Below are 16,304 nucleotides of genomic sequence, written 5' to 3'. Positions count from 1 at the left end.
AGTGCCATAACCTACAAGGCTACGGACCAAGAGTTGGAAAGTGGGATTACGCTGGACAGCTCTTTATCGGCCGGCACAGACACGATTGGCTGAATGGCCTCCTTCTGTGCCATAAATTTCTATGATTCTATGATCTATGATTCAATGAAACTTTTTTCAGCAATTTTTAATTCTGCTGCTACTCATTTTTAATAATTTCAGGTTGATTCTTTTTTTACCCCAGGAAGCAATAGAAGAAAATATACAGTCTGAAAACTAAGCACTGGCTGATGCCATCATCATACTGCACTATCATTTCCATCAGGAATAAAATCACCTCACACCAACATTATGTACCTCGGCTGAAATTTATTTTATGAACCAGATTTTTTTAGAAAGAATGCTTAGCTTGTAGTTCGACATTGATATAATGATGCCTGCCATCCAAACTTTATTGCAAAAAACGTGTAATCTTAAGTTTTCATCAATTAAAGTCAGGGCATACCTCCAAGTCGTTGTCAGGAGGTGGTGATGGATTATTCTTCCTTCCCCTTCCTCGTGACTTTGACCCTGAGCTCCTACACGTTCGCTCATCCAGGTCTTTGATTGGTGTTGATGGGCTCTGCACTGTATCAAACTCCCCTGTAAAAGCAACCATTCAGATTACAACTATCATCTTGAGTTTTTCTGCATACGAGGTATGAGCGTCTACCACAAGTTCACACTGCTGCAGAAACAAAGTGATTTCTGATGATTGCACAGCATTCAGTTTGACAGCAGTTCAGCAGCTGAATAATTATGTATAAAGAAAATACACCAGGCACAGAAAAACAAACAGTTAGGCAATTTATTTAACTGTTGCCACAACCAGAACTATTAAGGTTCTGTGATGTGGAGCATACATTTTTCATTCATTTGCTATATATTTTTGTACTGACGACCTAAGAATCTAGGAGACAATGGAGTGAATTTTCGATTATCAGAAATATTTCCATTATGATAAAGTGAACGTATTGGGGTGGGGCGGGGGGGGGGGTGTTGGTGGTGGGGTGCTGGGAAACCTTGGGCCTGAAAATCTGCGGCCCTTCTGCGGCACTCCTGCTGTAAGTCTGCCAGAGGTCAGTGGAAGTGCTGGATCTCGGATATGCTGGGTGCCAGCCTTCCCTGCCAATTTCATCCGTCTGCCCCAAACGTGGTCCCCTGCATGATGGGGGTGTTTCTAGGAGAGGGGCCTCCCAGGCCAAGAGTTTCAATGTTGGCGATGGGCCAGTATGCTGAGCGAGAGCAGGCGAACTAGCCCACTTTCCAGCAGAAGAGGGGCCCACCTGGGAGCCAATGAGGAATTTCGGTCATGGGCAGGCAGGGGGTAATAGAGATGCACTTCTAGTGGCATGGACATTTGTCCACAATATTAAAACAAAGTACCCCTTTCGATCCTATTTACTTAGGCTATGATATCAGGCCTATAGATTTTCAGGCTTTATGGGCATGATTTTAACTCAGAAAAATGGTTGGATTGGGGGCAGGGGGGGCAGTAAAAATGTTAAAAACCTAAAACCCGCCCCCAACCTGCCTCTAACGCACCCATTTCTGGTTTTAACGGAGGCGGGAAGAGGGGCGGGCGACCAACCCACTCTCAGGAGGCGGGTCGGTGACTAAAAGCTTTCAAGGAGGCTGCAGACCTCCATTTTAACAGCTTTACTGTTTTTTACTCTGGGGGGGGGGGGGGGGGGTCAGGATTCCCGGGCCTTCTATTTCACGCTACGTGAGAGGAGACAAGAAGGGTCTGAAAGGGTGGTAGAGGCAGAAACCCTCAACTCATTTAAAAAGTACTTGGATGTGCACTTGAAGTGCCGTAACCTACAGGGCTAGGGACCAAGTGCTGGAAAGTGGCCAGGCACATACATGATGGGCCGAATGGCCTCCTTCTGTCACGTAACTTTCAATGATTCTATGATTCTAAGGCCCAGAAAAGCAGGGTCTAGACAGAGTAAATAGAGAGAAGCTGTTCCCATTGGCAGAAGGGTTGAGAACCAGAGGACACAGATTTAAGGTGATTGGCAAAAGAACCAAAGGCGACATGAGGAAAATGTTTTTTACACAGCGAGTGGCTATGATCTGGAATGCACTGCCTGAAAGGGTGGTGGAGGTGGATTCAATCATGGCGGGAAACCGTCAAAAAACAATAAAAGATGTCAAAATTGTAAGGAAGTCTGGGAAACCCACACTTCCGGGTTTCCTGTCAGGAATTCTACCCCCCCCCGCCCCCTTCCTGGCTCCCCGATAAAATTATGCCCCACATCTTTAGTGATCTTGTCTAGTCCTCCTTCAGAATTCTTCTGTGCAAATTTCTGCTCAGTTCTCAACGTGAGAGCTTCAATATGCATGTAAAATACAAAAACTGAGGAGGAACACGTTACAATTCTGCCTGTAAGATGCTTATATGGGGGGTGATTTTAAACCCCAAGAACGGGTGGGTTGGGGGCGGGTGGGAGTTGAAAATAGTTGTTTTTTGGGTTGCGACTGCAACCCGGCTTTAACGTTGACGTGTAAAAGTACACACTTCCCACTGGGAATGCAAAGTCCGAAAATTTTGCGGTTGCGACCCAAAAAAAACCTATTTTTAACCCCACCCGCCCCTAACCTGCGCGTTCTTGGGGTTTAAAATCAACCCCATGGTGTCTGATGGATTTGTGCTGTAAGCCTGTTTGTGAGTGAGTAAGCTGGGGGAGGAAAAAGAAAAAGGGCAGGAATGCACTAGTGCAGAACTTGGGATAAGCCTCCACTTTCACCCTCTCTCACTCCCTCTATGTTTTCATTACTAATGATACCCAGCATGGCCTCTTTGAATTGGCTCACAGGCTTGAAATTGCAAGGCCCTCTTTCCATGTGGGCCTGCTCCCTCCTGTTATGAGCGAACCTGTCCTGCAAGCAGAGTAGTAGTGCTGAAATGTGGAAAGTATCAAGAGCACATAGAATGGGCCTGTCCTGCATCCCAGTTTGTGAGTAAATCACATAGCTAAGTTGTGTTAGAATGATTTGCTGTGTGAAGCTCTTTTGAGATGTCAGCGTGTCAACAGCTTCAGTTGAAAGATGCAGCTCGAATGCGTGACATGCATGGTAAGCAAAGGAAGAGCTATAAGGTTGTCCGAGGGCTTGCCATGGACCAGCAGTAAATGCGTAGCAGGCAACAGACAACACTTTGTGGAATGCTGACTTGTAGGAGCTATTTGATATATAGCACTGTTGGATAGCCTTATTTTAGCAACTTTGTTATGGTAACCATCTTGTTCGGGATCTGTTTCCAGGTCTTGCAGGTACTGTCTACAGTGTTGACCTTGGCTGCTACTTCCTGTCAGGAATGCTGCACTGTTCTCCTCTGGTGGGGGGGGGGGGTTCCCCCTGTGTGCCAAATGAGGCAATCCTCCTTGCCCCCACGTCATGTAGCACCTTCCACTTTTCCATCCATTAAATGGTGGGGGCAAAGAGTCAGTTCCCGCACTATTCAATCACCTGCCTTGATACTCTATTTGCTGCCTCCACTGGCTTTCCCCTCCAAATATTTTTGCCCTCCACATTCAGCTACTTTGCTGCAGCTGTTAAAGTATCTGCAGCAGCCCCAGAAATCCTGCCCCTCCCACCCCCCACCCCTCACTCTACGAGGTCCCAGCGGTAGGCGGATTATGGCTGTGCTCACTAATTACCTCAGACCCCAGAAGTTTTGTCTGGAATGGCCGTGCAGATCGTGGGCCAGTGCTTAACTCTTACGGACCGTTCTCATTGCTTGAGCACCACCAGTGGAAAATTCACCCTTAACTCTAAAAACAAATTATAAGCCCTAGTTGCACCAGAAAAAAATTAAAGATTATGAGGAATGCAGTTTTACTCCAATTAGTGCAGGCAGTGCTACGTTTACACTCAGTTCATTGGAATCCTTTTAGGACTAAAAATCTTGACATGTTACACCCACACCCACACCCACATGGGTTACGTACGTTCTGAGGATCTCCACGTAGCTGTAGGCTAATCTAAGCTTCCAAACCAAAATATAGTTCTTAATTCCAATAAAATATCTAGCCTGAAAAAGGAAAGTAAAACTGACAAGATCCAGAATACTAAATGATTATGTACTGATTAAAACAAATATATGTACACACAAAAGTGCACACACACGCACATACATTTGGAATTCATTTTAGACTTAATGCCTCAATCTGATTTGCTAATTACCAAGATAATTAGTCTTACTGCCTGTACTAACAGCTTCGTTTGCAACAGGGAACCAGCAAAATCTAATGAAGTTTAGTTATAAAATTCAATTAAAAGACAAGCGGTGCAATAAAGTTAATATTGAGAATAACATTAAAATGACTAAGAATGTTAAACTAAAAATGAACACAACATTTTTTTGGGAAATGTTGCAAGATTTGCAAGTTGTATTATTAAAAAAAATTGCTTTTCTGTTATGCATTTTTATGTAAGTATTCTTGCCCAAGATGGGATAATATTAGAAGGGTATCTATGGCAGTGAGAGCAACTGTAGACCACACAGACCAGGAATCCCACATAATTACCCATGTTTAGTGAGTGTAACTGAAGGGTGTTACAGAAAAATGTTAACAGGAAACAGAACAGGTTTTAAAGCACTTATTGTTATGTCTCAATAATGAAAAACAGTCTAACTTTCTGGAATGGAAAAAGAAAATGTCTGTGATTGAAGAAGAATGATAAGCTTCCTTAATCAAAAATCTGTAAGGCTGCCAAAGACAACTGGAAAAAAAAGAGACTTTAGATTCAAGAATGTTCCAGTTTCTCAAGGAAGCTTTGATATTAGAGTTCAAATACCTGCAATTAAAACAGCCAAACTCTAGAATAATAGAGTATGCCTTTTTCACACTGACATTAATGGAAAGTACTGGCTTCATTCTAAAGACAGTATGGAGCCTTCAAAAGATAATTAAAGTGCGACCAGCACACATCGAGCTATTTACAATACATTTTAACTAAAAAAATTAATTAAAAATTAAAACATCTTCATTGAAATCTCAAAAAAAATAAACACATCATACTTCTGTTGTCCGTGTTCATTCTGAATTATGAACAACACATTCTTCAGACAGTTTGCTGTGTCTATGTGTGTTAGTTATTTACTAAATTGGAAACCTGCTTCTGTTTAACTAGGCCTGGCTGTATTCACTTTATGGCTAAACCTCAACATCACACACCATATAATAAAATGTTGAACCATACAAATCTATCAACAGCATTGGTTATTGTCCTCGGTGCTTTGCTCTCCACTCTTGGACCAAAGACAATTTGCTGTGTTACACCCACACAACCCAACTGCCACTAGTGTGTGTGTGTTTGTGTATGTGTGTGCTTTTTGTGCTTATGATTCAGTCCCAACTGGAACTCATTTAACAAAATCTCCAAATCTGAGACATTAGCTCTCCCCTCTGTCAGTCTAACTGCATAAATATATGTTTCTGTTTTAGAGGAGCAAGTGCAGTAGTCAGCACCAAAGGGTTTGTTTTGACAAGTGTAAACCAAGCTGCTGGATTTTCTATTTTTGCCCCTACCCACTAATCAACGCTTTCAAAACAGTACCTTGAACCATGCAGAGTACAACTACAAAAAGTCCTTGCAACTGCAAAAAAATCAACCTATAAATTCTAAGAGAATTAAATCCACCTAAGTTCACTTGTTTGGCTCTTATATTAGTTATATACTGATTTAAAGTATGTTTCCTGCACTTTCCAGTGCTGTAGAATAGCTTAAAGGCACTTGTAGTCAAAGATATAAAAATGAGGTCTGTTATTAGGCTAACTTAAACCAGGCATTTTCTTCCTTTGTTGAAAACATGATGGTATTTGATCTTTCAGATATCTTAAAACACTGACTACAGCACAAAGGGAAAGGAAGTTCTTTACCTCCAGGAAGATCTGTAGCTGGTTGACCAGTGATAGTGGGAGGATCTTGAAGCTGATATGTTGTTGATGTTGAAGAGGTACCATCAGCAGTATCATTTGAGGTCATGTAGGTGCCATATGTTGAAGCTGGATAATACTGTGCATACTGGTTTTGGCCAAATGCTGTGTAGGAAGGGTAATCCTAAAGCAGCAACAATCGGGTTTAAGTAATACCTCCTGTATCTGACCAATCATTTGTTTAACGCTGTTCAGTCAATGCCATAAAAATACCAGCATAGTCATAAATGAAGTACATTCAGTTGAATAAAATCACACATCGCACAGAGGCAATAAATATATCAACTATATATGTTCCCAACCAACTGAGATAATATTTTGGATACACATGTGTAAATGGGGTGGGGGGGGGGGGGGAGGAAAGGGGGTGGGAGCAGAAGCATGATTGGCTTCAGCTTCCTTGGGCTGGAGGTGGGGGAGGGGGAAAGAAATTGGTCAGATTTTATACTCCTGATTTCTATTTCTTGGCCCTTTCTGGAAATGCACATGCATGTACATTGGACTAAGGCAAAAATCAGGCTCCGTTGTGATGGGCCTTAACGGTTAAACAGGCCACGTGTGAAATGGCCACTTGAGTGAGGCACCAGAAGTACAAAATGTTTGCGGAATCATACTTCAGTATGAGTCATGATCTTCAGGAGAGGAGGGGTAAGGGAAAAATTAGAGAGTAAGTAGAATACTAGAGTACATATTAATTGATAGCTATCAAAACCATTAATATAATTGTACCGTTTCCTCACAAGCTAACAGTCACAGTCAGACGTGATGGCAATAAAGTATGTTGTATTCTTACCTGTAAATATGGTATTAAGCAAGGAATCAAATATTTAAAGAATCATTCCTTAAAAATATACAAAAGTTTCATAGCAAATGGTATTGCCCACCTACCAGGTGCTTGAGAAATAGTATGTTAACCTTTATCGCAAGGGTGTTGGAGTATAAGGAGGTCTTGCTGCAATTATATAGGACTCTGGTGAGACCACACTTGGAGAACTGTGTACAGTTTTAGTCTCCTTATCTAAGGAAGGATATACTTGCCTGAGAGGGGGTGCAATGAAGGTTCACTAGATTGATTACTGGGATGAGAGGGTTGTCCCATGAAGAGAGGTTGAGTACAATGGATCTATACTATCTGGAGTTTAGAAGAATGAGAGGTGATCTCATTGAAACGTATAAAATTCTTAGGGGGCTTGACAGGGTAGATGCTGAGAGGCTGTTTCCCTTGGCTGGAGAATCTAGAACTAGGGGGCATAGTCTCAAGGTAAGGGGTTGACCATTTAGGACCGAGATGAGGAAACATTTTTTCACTCAGAGGGTTGTGAATCTTTGGAATTCTCTAGCCCAGAGGGCTGTGGACGCTCAGTCATTGAGTATACTCAAGACTGAGATCGATAGATTTTTGGACACTAAGGGAATCAAGGGATATGGGGATAGGGTGGGAAAGTGGAGTTGAGGTAGAAGATCAGCCATGATCTTATTGAATGGCTTGAGGGGTCATATGGCCTACACCTGCTCCTATTTTTTATGTTCTTAAGTTCTTGGTAAACTACTGAATTAATATCTACATTTTAGAAGCATAACAAATATGTTTGCCAAGTACATGAGTAACTCATAAATCTGTAGCTTTGTGAGTATTCTCTTGCTTATAAAAAATGGAACTGATGCATGGCTGAAACATTTTCCCCAATGAGTACTGTGTTAGGCATAGTGATGTCGCACAATATTCTGCACCCACCCCTCGCTGTGTTCAAAACGGGAGACCTAATGGTAGAAGATGAGGATCTCCATGATTTTTGTTACATGCAGCAGATTGTATAATGAGGCTGCATTTACAGTGCAAATTGAGCATCTATGTAAAGTGACTTCAGCTTCACATGGATGCTAAGCTGGCAGTATGCATCTGGAGTGAAGGCCCAATCTGATTCCGAGCAAAGTGGTTTGATGCTGCGTGCAGTCTAAATACAGTGCAATGTCAACCCGGATTGCAAAGTGCGCAAGGAGTCTGTTGAACCCCGTGGCCATTTTGTAAACCTACTTGACCTTAACTTAAATGTTTAGATAGTGGAGATTCTCCTATCCTTGCCCCCTAAATATTTAAATGTTTAATTTTTGGGAGACAGCTTTGTTTTTGCATGTATCCAGGCATGCATAGGCCTATTTCCCTTCATCCTGCCTCAATTGCCACTAACCTCAGAGACTGCCAGGAGAGGTGTGTTGGTAGATGTTGGGGCAGCAGGGCGAGCCTGCTCTAGGAAACGTTGAGGGGAGAAGGTCTAGTAGTGGGCTTCTCTTCCTCTCTTACGGCCCTATTACCTCTTGTTAGATGTCCTTCACCTCCTGGCGAGCTTGGCTTGAAGTTGGGAAAAAAATCCCTTTGGGCTCTTTTGTCCCTTTAAAATGCCTTCTCTGGTGTCCCACTGCAGCACAGCTGACTTTTGTCACCTTGCAATGTCAGGTTCCCTGCTGGGAGCCTCCCCTGCATACTTAACGAGCCCCGTGCAGGAAAATGGTTTGTGGTCACAGTGGTGTCAGGGCAGTGGGTGGAAGTAGAAACCAGTTGAAATGCAACCAAAGAGTTATACTGCTGAAATAAGCTTGAAATTCACTTCCAAACCCAGTCAATAAAGATTTTACTGCCTGGGAGCCCATTAAAAAAGTCATTTGGTTTTAAGTTACGATCTTACACTTAGATATTTACTTTTGAAAAACTGAAGCATAATTCTAAAATATATATGAATCACACCTTGAAAAGATATTTTGCATTAGCCAGTTTCAGTCAGTGTCAGTAATGGGGATGCTACAATTGGTCTAAGATCCTCAGATTTGAGGGAATAAAATAGTCAGAGATCACCCTCTAATCGTTACCTATTGCCTCCTGCTGGAACTGCATACATACGGACATATGTGTGATGCTGGGTAAGATGGGATCTGGCTGAGCTGTATTACCCAAGGTTGATTAACCTACCAACACACTTGTCAGGCTCACAAGTGAAGGTAATACAAGGTAATGGAAGGCTGACAGCACCCGTTGAACAGGACCAGAGTGTAAGTTTCTGCCTTCAGGAAAAGATGGTTAACAGAAGAAACTTGGGAGAAGAAGTGTTTTATACCTGATGGGAACTATTAAAGCTTGTTGAATTGGAAACAGAGTTGCTGCTTGCATAAATACCCGGTGATGGTGTGAAACTAGAACCTAGAATCAAAAGAAATAATACATTTAGAAATTTTACATATCTGAAATTAAGCATCAGATTAAAAATTGTAAAAGCAGATTATAAAAGTGATATATTATAACTGGTATTGGATGCCTTTCTTGGCCACAGTAGTGCTCTCACTGTTTTCAGTGAGAGTAATAAATTACAGAGCATTCACTCCAACACATACATCACTTAATTCATTATTGTAATTGCTAAACAGATGACAAAAGGAACAAAAAGTAAAAACACAATTATACACTACTAAAAGGATAACAAAATATATCGAGCTTTGGAACTTAACATACCCGTCCACAATTGAATGCTCAAGTCCCTGAATTCCACGCATTGCTAATCTTTTTCAAAATGTTCCCTTAATCACCTCCGTTAGTACTAGTATTCTGAGATCAACAATTGATCCTCTTTTAGAATAAAAGATGATTACTCTAGTACAATTTCAACTCCCCCCCAATTCTGGACTAAAAGTGGATTATACTGGAAGAACAATAATTCCTATCTGAGATTTCTGCATTCTATAACCCTCATTTTAATCTAATACTCCGGGGCGGGTTCGGGTGGGATGTCTGATTTTAAGCTCCATTGATCTCAATGGGGGTGTAAGTGGGGTGTAAATTAGGCATCCGACCTGAATCTCACTGGAAATAAAAATCGGGAGAGATGTAAAACAGGCTGCCGACTCACTATCATCCATTTTACACGATCGCACAAAGTCAAGATCCACCCTAATGAAGGTCAAAACCTATTGATTAGTAACTGTGCTCTACAAACCAGGAAGGTCATAGATTCCATTCCTGGGTCCATGCCGAGTTTCAGCTGGAGTGGCACTAGGTGTGCTACAGCTGAAATCAACATCCCTGGCCTCGTAAGGAGGAGAAAAATATATAAGATTCCGGCTCCTGATCACTCTTTAGCGACCACTGCTGGAACTGCAAGTGCATGGATGCTGAGTAAGGATTAGGGTAAGGTTTGGCTGTGATTGTCCCCACACGCACCTAGCTAACTAATGTTCTATGCCCAAGCTAACATGGCAAAGAATGGACGTACCAGAGGATCACTGTCACTACCTTATATATAATACCCCAGTATAATATTGGCTCTCTGAATGCTGTGCTTCTCTGAATGTAATTGCTATACTTTTATTGTTGTTTCAGTCACATGTGTACATTTTTCCCTGCATGTAATAGTCTCGGGGCCCCATTCCCAGGCTCCCCTTGCTAAGAGTAATCCATTGTTCTGACTATGTATCCTAACATTTTGTTAGCTTTATAATTACTTCAGCACAGTGAGAATTTTTTCATGCAAACAGTGATAAATTTCTGGAATAATCTGCCAGCGAGGTAGTAGAGACATAGAGCCCAAATTTCCTGGGTCAAAGGTGGCATTTTTACTGCGTTGGTTGGGTGCTGAGTGCGGTGGAATTTGGGATGGGACCTGGTTCCACCATGTCACTGACCCTTTTTTCTGCTTCTTGCATTCTCCCCCCTCCCCATTTTTACATCAGAAGAGGGTGATGTCACCTGCCAGAAAGTCTGCCAGTTCCGATTCTGCTCCCAATACAATATACACCTACATGATGCAGGCATACCTGCGTGGTCACGATATAATCAGGTAGAAGTGGGGCCCACAATGACGGTTTTGTTATGGCAAGTTAGGAAAGTGGCTACCCCAGAATCAATACTTATTTGGATGTTTTTTGGCTGCAATGGATTCACCCACTCATCCCCCCCCCCCCTCCAATTTTCAGTTCGCACTAGATGCCTTTTTGGCGTCCATTTTAGATCTGAAACAATAACAGCTTGCCTTTAATCTTGAAACCTGCTCAACAGTTTAAATTTGCCAGAGAATAGACTTTGGGGAAAAAAAGCAACCACACCAGATCTCATTAGATTGGAATGCAAGCTCAGGTCCAACTGTAAATGTTATAACCGTTCTTGTTACAAAGGACCTGACTTTCCTCAGATTTTCTGCTGCTAGGGTTTCCATCGTGCCTCCGATGACGTTATGGCGGTGCAGCGGTAGAAAATTTGAGGAAATTCAGGGCCAAAAAGTGACCAGAAATGTTTCTAAAAAGAAATTAATTACTATTCATTCTTACAACTGGACTTTTTACAATCAAAGATTATGCTTATTTCTGCAATTACAAGATTTTAATTTCTAGTAAAACATGATTTTGTGAAAAAAGACTGCTAGTACTATTTTGTGACATGAGAACATGATTAATTGAACACCTATTAAAAAAAAGCCCGGAATTTACTCGTAGCTGCTCACGCTCTGCTGCCCTCACTTCGCTGGAACTGCGTAAACCTGGTTTCCGGCAAAGTTACAGCAGTGGAGTGGGACCAGCTTCAAGGAAATTCAGGGCCAAATTTGTCCATGCTGAAAGTTTTACTTGGACAGTAAAGACCAGTTTAAGCTAGTTGATCTGTTGAACTGGTGACAATTGGAATTTAGAGCACTAGTACATCTAAAAGTATTTAGTCTTGAATTTTTCTGGACCATAAACTCCTGTAAATTTAAGTCCCGATTTTAACCAAACCTGCCCGCCAAGAATGAAGAGAACCGATGTCAATGAAATGTAAAAGCGGGCATCCATAACAAACCGTCTCGTTCCCGCCAGCACTTAAAAACTGTGGCTTTAGTTTATAAATAGTTCTGCCAATGTGCCTGGAATTGGTGGGAGTCTAATATTGGGTCCACAATCTCCTGTCTTCATATCTCACTGCTGCAGTCACACTCTAATGGAGAATCGGCTTTCCCATAGTGCAGAATGGCACAGAACATGCCCTAGCAACAATATGTGCTATTGTGCACTATGGGAAAGTTTAGTTCTGCATACGTGCTCATACATCTGGAGTATTCTAGACTCTTGGGCATTCTAAATGATGAAGTATGGTCCTTAAATTTTTTCAATTGATGTTTTCTTTACATTACTTTTGATCAATGCTGCTGTGCCGTGACACTGCAACAACATTAAACAAAGTAACTTCATTATGATTGGTACAGCATAGAAAAAAAATGGAAAGAAAACAAGATTCTAATTTCAGAGCATATTTGAATGCTGAAAGTCTTAAAACATAGTACAGGCACAGCATAAAAAAAATATATTTGCGGCTGGGAAAAAGTTAATGAGATCATTTTCTAAATTTGTAAATATTATAGATAAAGGGGTTGATTTTTCCAACTCCCCCACTATCCCAGGACTGGAAAGGAGGAGTGTGCCCAAATTGCACTGCATCTGTCCAGTTTTGGTGTCCGGAGCCATAAAATGGCTAACCTCTTGAGGAGCAGCAGCTAGGAGACCCAAGGGCCAAAGATCCACTGGGTCACATGGTAAGAAATTTGGCACTTACCTTATGGCCTTCTTCAGACTGCTGCGAGATCTCCCTCAGACCCCGGTACAAGCCCACCACCATTTCCTTTAGCCTAGTTTCTTCCTGCTCTCGCATCGTTACCTCTGGAGTCCCCCAAGGATCTATCCTTGGCCCCCTCCTATTTCTCATCTAAATGCTACTCCACGACGACATCTTTCGAAAACACATCAGGTTCCACATGTACGCTGATGACATCCAACTCTACCTCACCACCACATACCTTGACCCCTCCACTGTCTCTGATTTGTCACACATCCAGTACTAGATGAGCAAAAATTTCCTCCAACTAAATATTGGGAAGACCGAAGCCATTGTCTTCGGTCCCTGCTACAGATTCCGTTCCCTAGCCACCGACTCCATCCCTCTCCCTGGCTACTGTCTGAGGCGGAACCAGACCATTCGCAACCTTGGCGTCCTAATTGACCCTGAGATGAGCTTCCGACCACATATTCGCTCCATCACCAAGGCCTCAGCTCACCCTCATCCATGCCTTTGTTACCTCTAGACTTGACTATCCAATGCTCTCCTGACCGGCCTTCCATCTTCCACCCTTCATAAACTTGAGCTCATCCAAAACTCTGCTGCTCGTATCCTAACTCACACCAAGTCCTGTTCACCTATCACCCTTGTGCTCGCTGACCTACATTGGCTCCCGGTCTGGGAACGCCTCAATTTTAAAATTCCCTATGGGAAGAGAAAGTGCAATCCATATCAGGCAAACAGAAAGTCTGCTTTTGTGGATTTCCCAATCATTTGGTTTGGAGACAGTTAAGCATAGTTAATCCTTGTTTTCAAATCCCTCCATGGCCTCGCCCCTCCCATCTCTGTAACCTCCTCCAGCCCTACAACCCTCCGAGATCTCTGCACTCCTCCGATTCTTGCCTCTTGCACATCCCCGATTTTAATCACTCCACCATTGGCGGGCGTGCCTTCAGCAGCCTAGGCCCTAAGCTCTGGAATTCCCCCCCTAAACCTCGCCGTCTCTCTACTTCTCTCTCCTCCTTTCAAACGCTCCTTAAAACCTACCTTTCACCTGTCCTAATATCTCTTTATGTGGCTTGGTGTCAAATTTTGATTGAAAATCACTCCTGTGACGCTTCTTGGGATGTATTACTACGTTAAAGGCGCTATATAAGTGCAAGTTGCTGCTGTTGTTGTTGCAGATGTAGCTCTGCCCCTGGAAAGTGCCAGAAATCCTGGAGCAATGTAAAGGAAGCGGTGACCCAGGTAACAGGTTGTTTTCTTGACCTCTGCACTCAGGGGCAAAGGTCAGGAAAATCAACATCAGAGTAATTTGAAGAAATAACCTAAAGCAAGTATCAAAGAATTCTGGTTGTAACATTCACATTTAAGTATGTGAAAAGTGATTGATCAGGCTTGCAAAATAATGTTATCAGCGTGAGACTTTAAGCCCCTGCGCAATTATTTTGAAAGCTTGAAATAGCGGTTAAAAATCAATGTATCATCATTTAGATTAAGATCAGGATTACAACAAAAGTCAAAAGTAAATTAGTTGGTAAGCAGACAGAAAGGGAGAATATAACACCACACTAACCTTGCATCTGATAGGAATATGGCGTTTGGCCTGGTTGGGGTGCAGTAAATCCTGGGTTGTAACTAAGGCATCCAGTCTGCAATGCAGATTGTGCTTGCGGTAGTCCCCCTTCTGTCTTGATTCCTGACAACAGCACATGCAAACTGGTTGGAACGTTACATTTTCTAACTTGTTTCTTCTAACTTTGTCTTACCCTTGGCAAATGACTAAACGAAAAAAAAATGCTGTACACTAATTAATTTAATAAAGCCTCAGAGAAGTGCCTTACCATAAGTGGGTAATCCATAGTGCTGGCCTGTTTGAGAATATGCTGCGTAAACCGCTGGCTGCTGCATTCCTGAATACTGGGTTTGTCCAGCATAAACAGTCATTGACTGTGTTGCTGGTGTGGAAAGAATGTGTGGGTATGGCCTATGGAGAAGAGGAAGCTATGTTAAGCTGACCACTACAAAAGAGTAAGACATGTTTACACCCGCATCCCACAGTGCCAAACAGTAACATCCAGATTTTTTTTCCTCTGGAACGCTTCTACAATATTACTTGGTGATATTAGTTGGTTGTGAAAAGCATCAACGCCAGTTTTAACGCTCCAGATGTAAAAAAAAATACAACTTTGTCTTGTGTGACAACATAATCAGAAATAATATAAAGAAGATGCATCTTTCTTGAAATTGAGAAAGCACAATTGAGAAATTTCAATAATGTAAACCAGGTTTATACACAATTTGGTTTCCACGGAAATGTATGTATGAATAACTACTTGGAAGACATTCACTTTGACTGCCTAAAAAGTTTTTTTATACTTACTTGGAAGGATATAGCTGTGGAGAATATTGGTGTATTCCTCTTGGACTATAGCCACTACTGGTTATTACTACAGGAAAAAGGGAAGACAAGTGAAACATTAAATGACAAGCAGAACAAATGCATTTTGAATTTTGTGGCGCAAACTCAAGTTAAGCAGGTGTGACACAACAGAATAAATTTAAACAATTAGTCATCTGCAGAAATAAATGCATGATACATGGAAAATAAAATTTAACATGGTTAAAGGAATTGTAACAAACACTGATTAAGATGTCTGCAGAAATGGCGATTGGAATATAAAATATTTAATTTTATGTAGTGCTGATTGGGTGTGATAGTCCTGCCAAATTACTGCAGTTGCACGTTACAAGATATAAGTGGAATAAGAGGCTCTGAGGGCTGAGTAATGACTTCCAAGAGTCTAATTTAAAAAGGTTTAAAAAGTTTAAGTTGGTTCTTATACTGTATGTTGTATCCAGTGGAACCTTTAACCTTTTGAGGGTCACAGTAAGAAACTATCAAGAAATGAAAGGCTCGATTTTAACTGCGGTGTGGCGCAGCTGAGTCCGGCAGCGTGAGGACTGGGAGATTTTAACTCCTGGGCCTCCACTAAATGATCCAAAACAGACTCGCGACCTAACCCGGAGGCAATCATTACCTGGTCAGCAGGCGGGAGTGGGATTTCGGGTGGCAGGAGGCTGCTGCCGGGAACGGTCCCCGGCATAAGGAAAGTGGGGGGGGGGTGGGAAGAGGGGGTCCAGATGTGACCACGGTCAGGAAGAGGGAGGAAAGCCCAGGGCAAGGGAGGCTCGAGGTTTCCTCATGAGGACCAGAGGAGCACCCCTACTCCTCCCGGCCTACAAGGAAGCCTAAAAGAAATTAACTGTGAATGGCAGTTAACATCGTGTCGGGGTCCGAATGATGTCATTGGACCCTGACATTTAAATATTATTGAGGCCCTTCGATAAGAACATAAGAAATAGGAGCAGGAGTAGGCCATACGGCCCCTCGAGCCTGCTCCGCCATTCAATCAGATCACGGCTGATCTTCGACCTCAGCTCCACTTTCCTGCCCGATCCCCATATCCCTTGATTCCCCTAGAGTCCAAAAATCTATCCGTCTCAGCCTTGAATATATTCAATGACTCAATGATGCTGAAGATTGGCCCCACAGCTCCATAAATTCACCAATATGACATCTTCCATCTGTGGGAATATTTTGATAGTGTACTCTGATAAATTTTGTTTGGTTGCTTAAGTTTTCAATGCTTAGTTGCAAACTTAATTTTTAAAATTAAAACATATGTGTTTCAAGTTTAGATTTTCCCTTTAAATAATTTGTGGATTGCGTAACTTAAAAAAATGACCCAGAAAATGATTAAACTATATCT

At 42.1% G+C, this 16,304-nt stretch overlaps 1 protein-coding gene across 22 annotated transcripts in view; it reads right to left on the bottom strand.

The window, feature by feature from the left end:
- Positions 1–16,304, bottom strand: part of eya4 (EYA transcriptional coactivator and phosphatase 4) — a 356,347-nt gene that overhangs the window by 83,827 nt on the left and 256,216 nt on the right. For all 22 annotated transcript variants that reach the window (XM_067984861.1, XM_067984860.1, XM_067984880.1 and 19 more), the window contains 6 exons: positions 14,915–14,981; positions 14,376–14,518; positions 14,108–14,230; positions 9,077–9,159; positions 5,910–6,090; positions 485–621 (listed from right to left, as the gene is read on the bottom strand). In XM_067984861.1, the coding sequence (XP_067840962.1) occupies positions 485–621; positions 5,910–6,090; positions 9,077–9,159; positions 14,108–14,230; positions 14,376–14,518; positions 14,915–14,981 (734 nt within the window). The remainder of the gene's footprint in view (positions 1–484; positions 622–5,909; positions 6,091–9,076; positions 9,160–14,107; positions 14,231–14,375; positions 14,519–14,914; positions 14,982–16,304) is intronic.

This window comes from Heptranchias perlo, chromosome 5 (assembly GCF_035084215.1).
Source record: "Heptranchias perlo isolate sHepPer1 chromosome 5, sHepPer1.hap1, whole genome shotgun sequence".
NCBI classification, from domain to species: domain Eukaryota; kingdom Metazoa; phylum Chordata; class Chondrichthyes; order Hexanchiformes; family Hexanchidae; genus Heptranchias; species Heptranchias perlo.
Note: the sequence above shows the minus strand (reverse complement) of the source record. Positions and strands in the feature narration are given on the sequence as shown.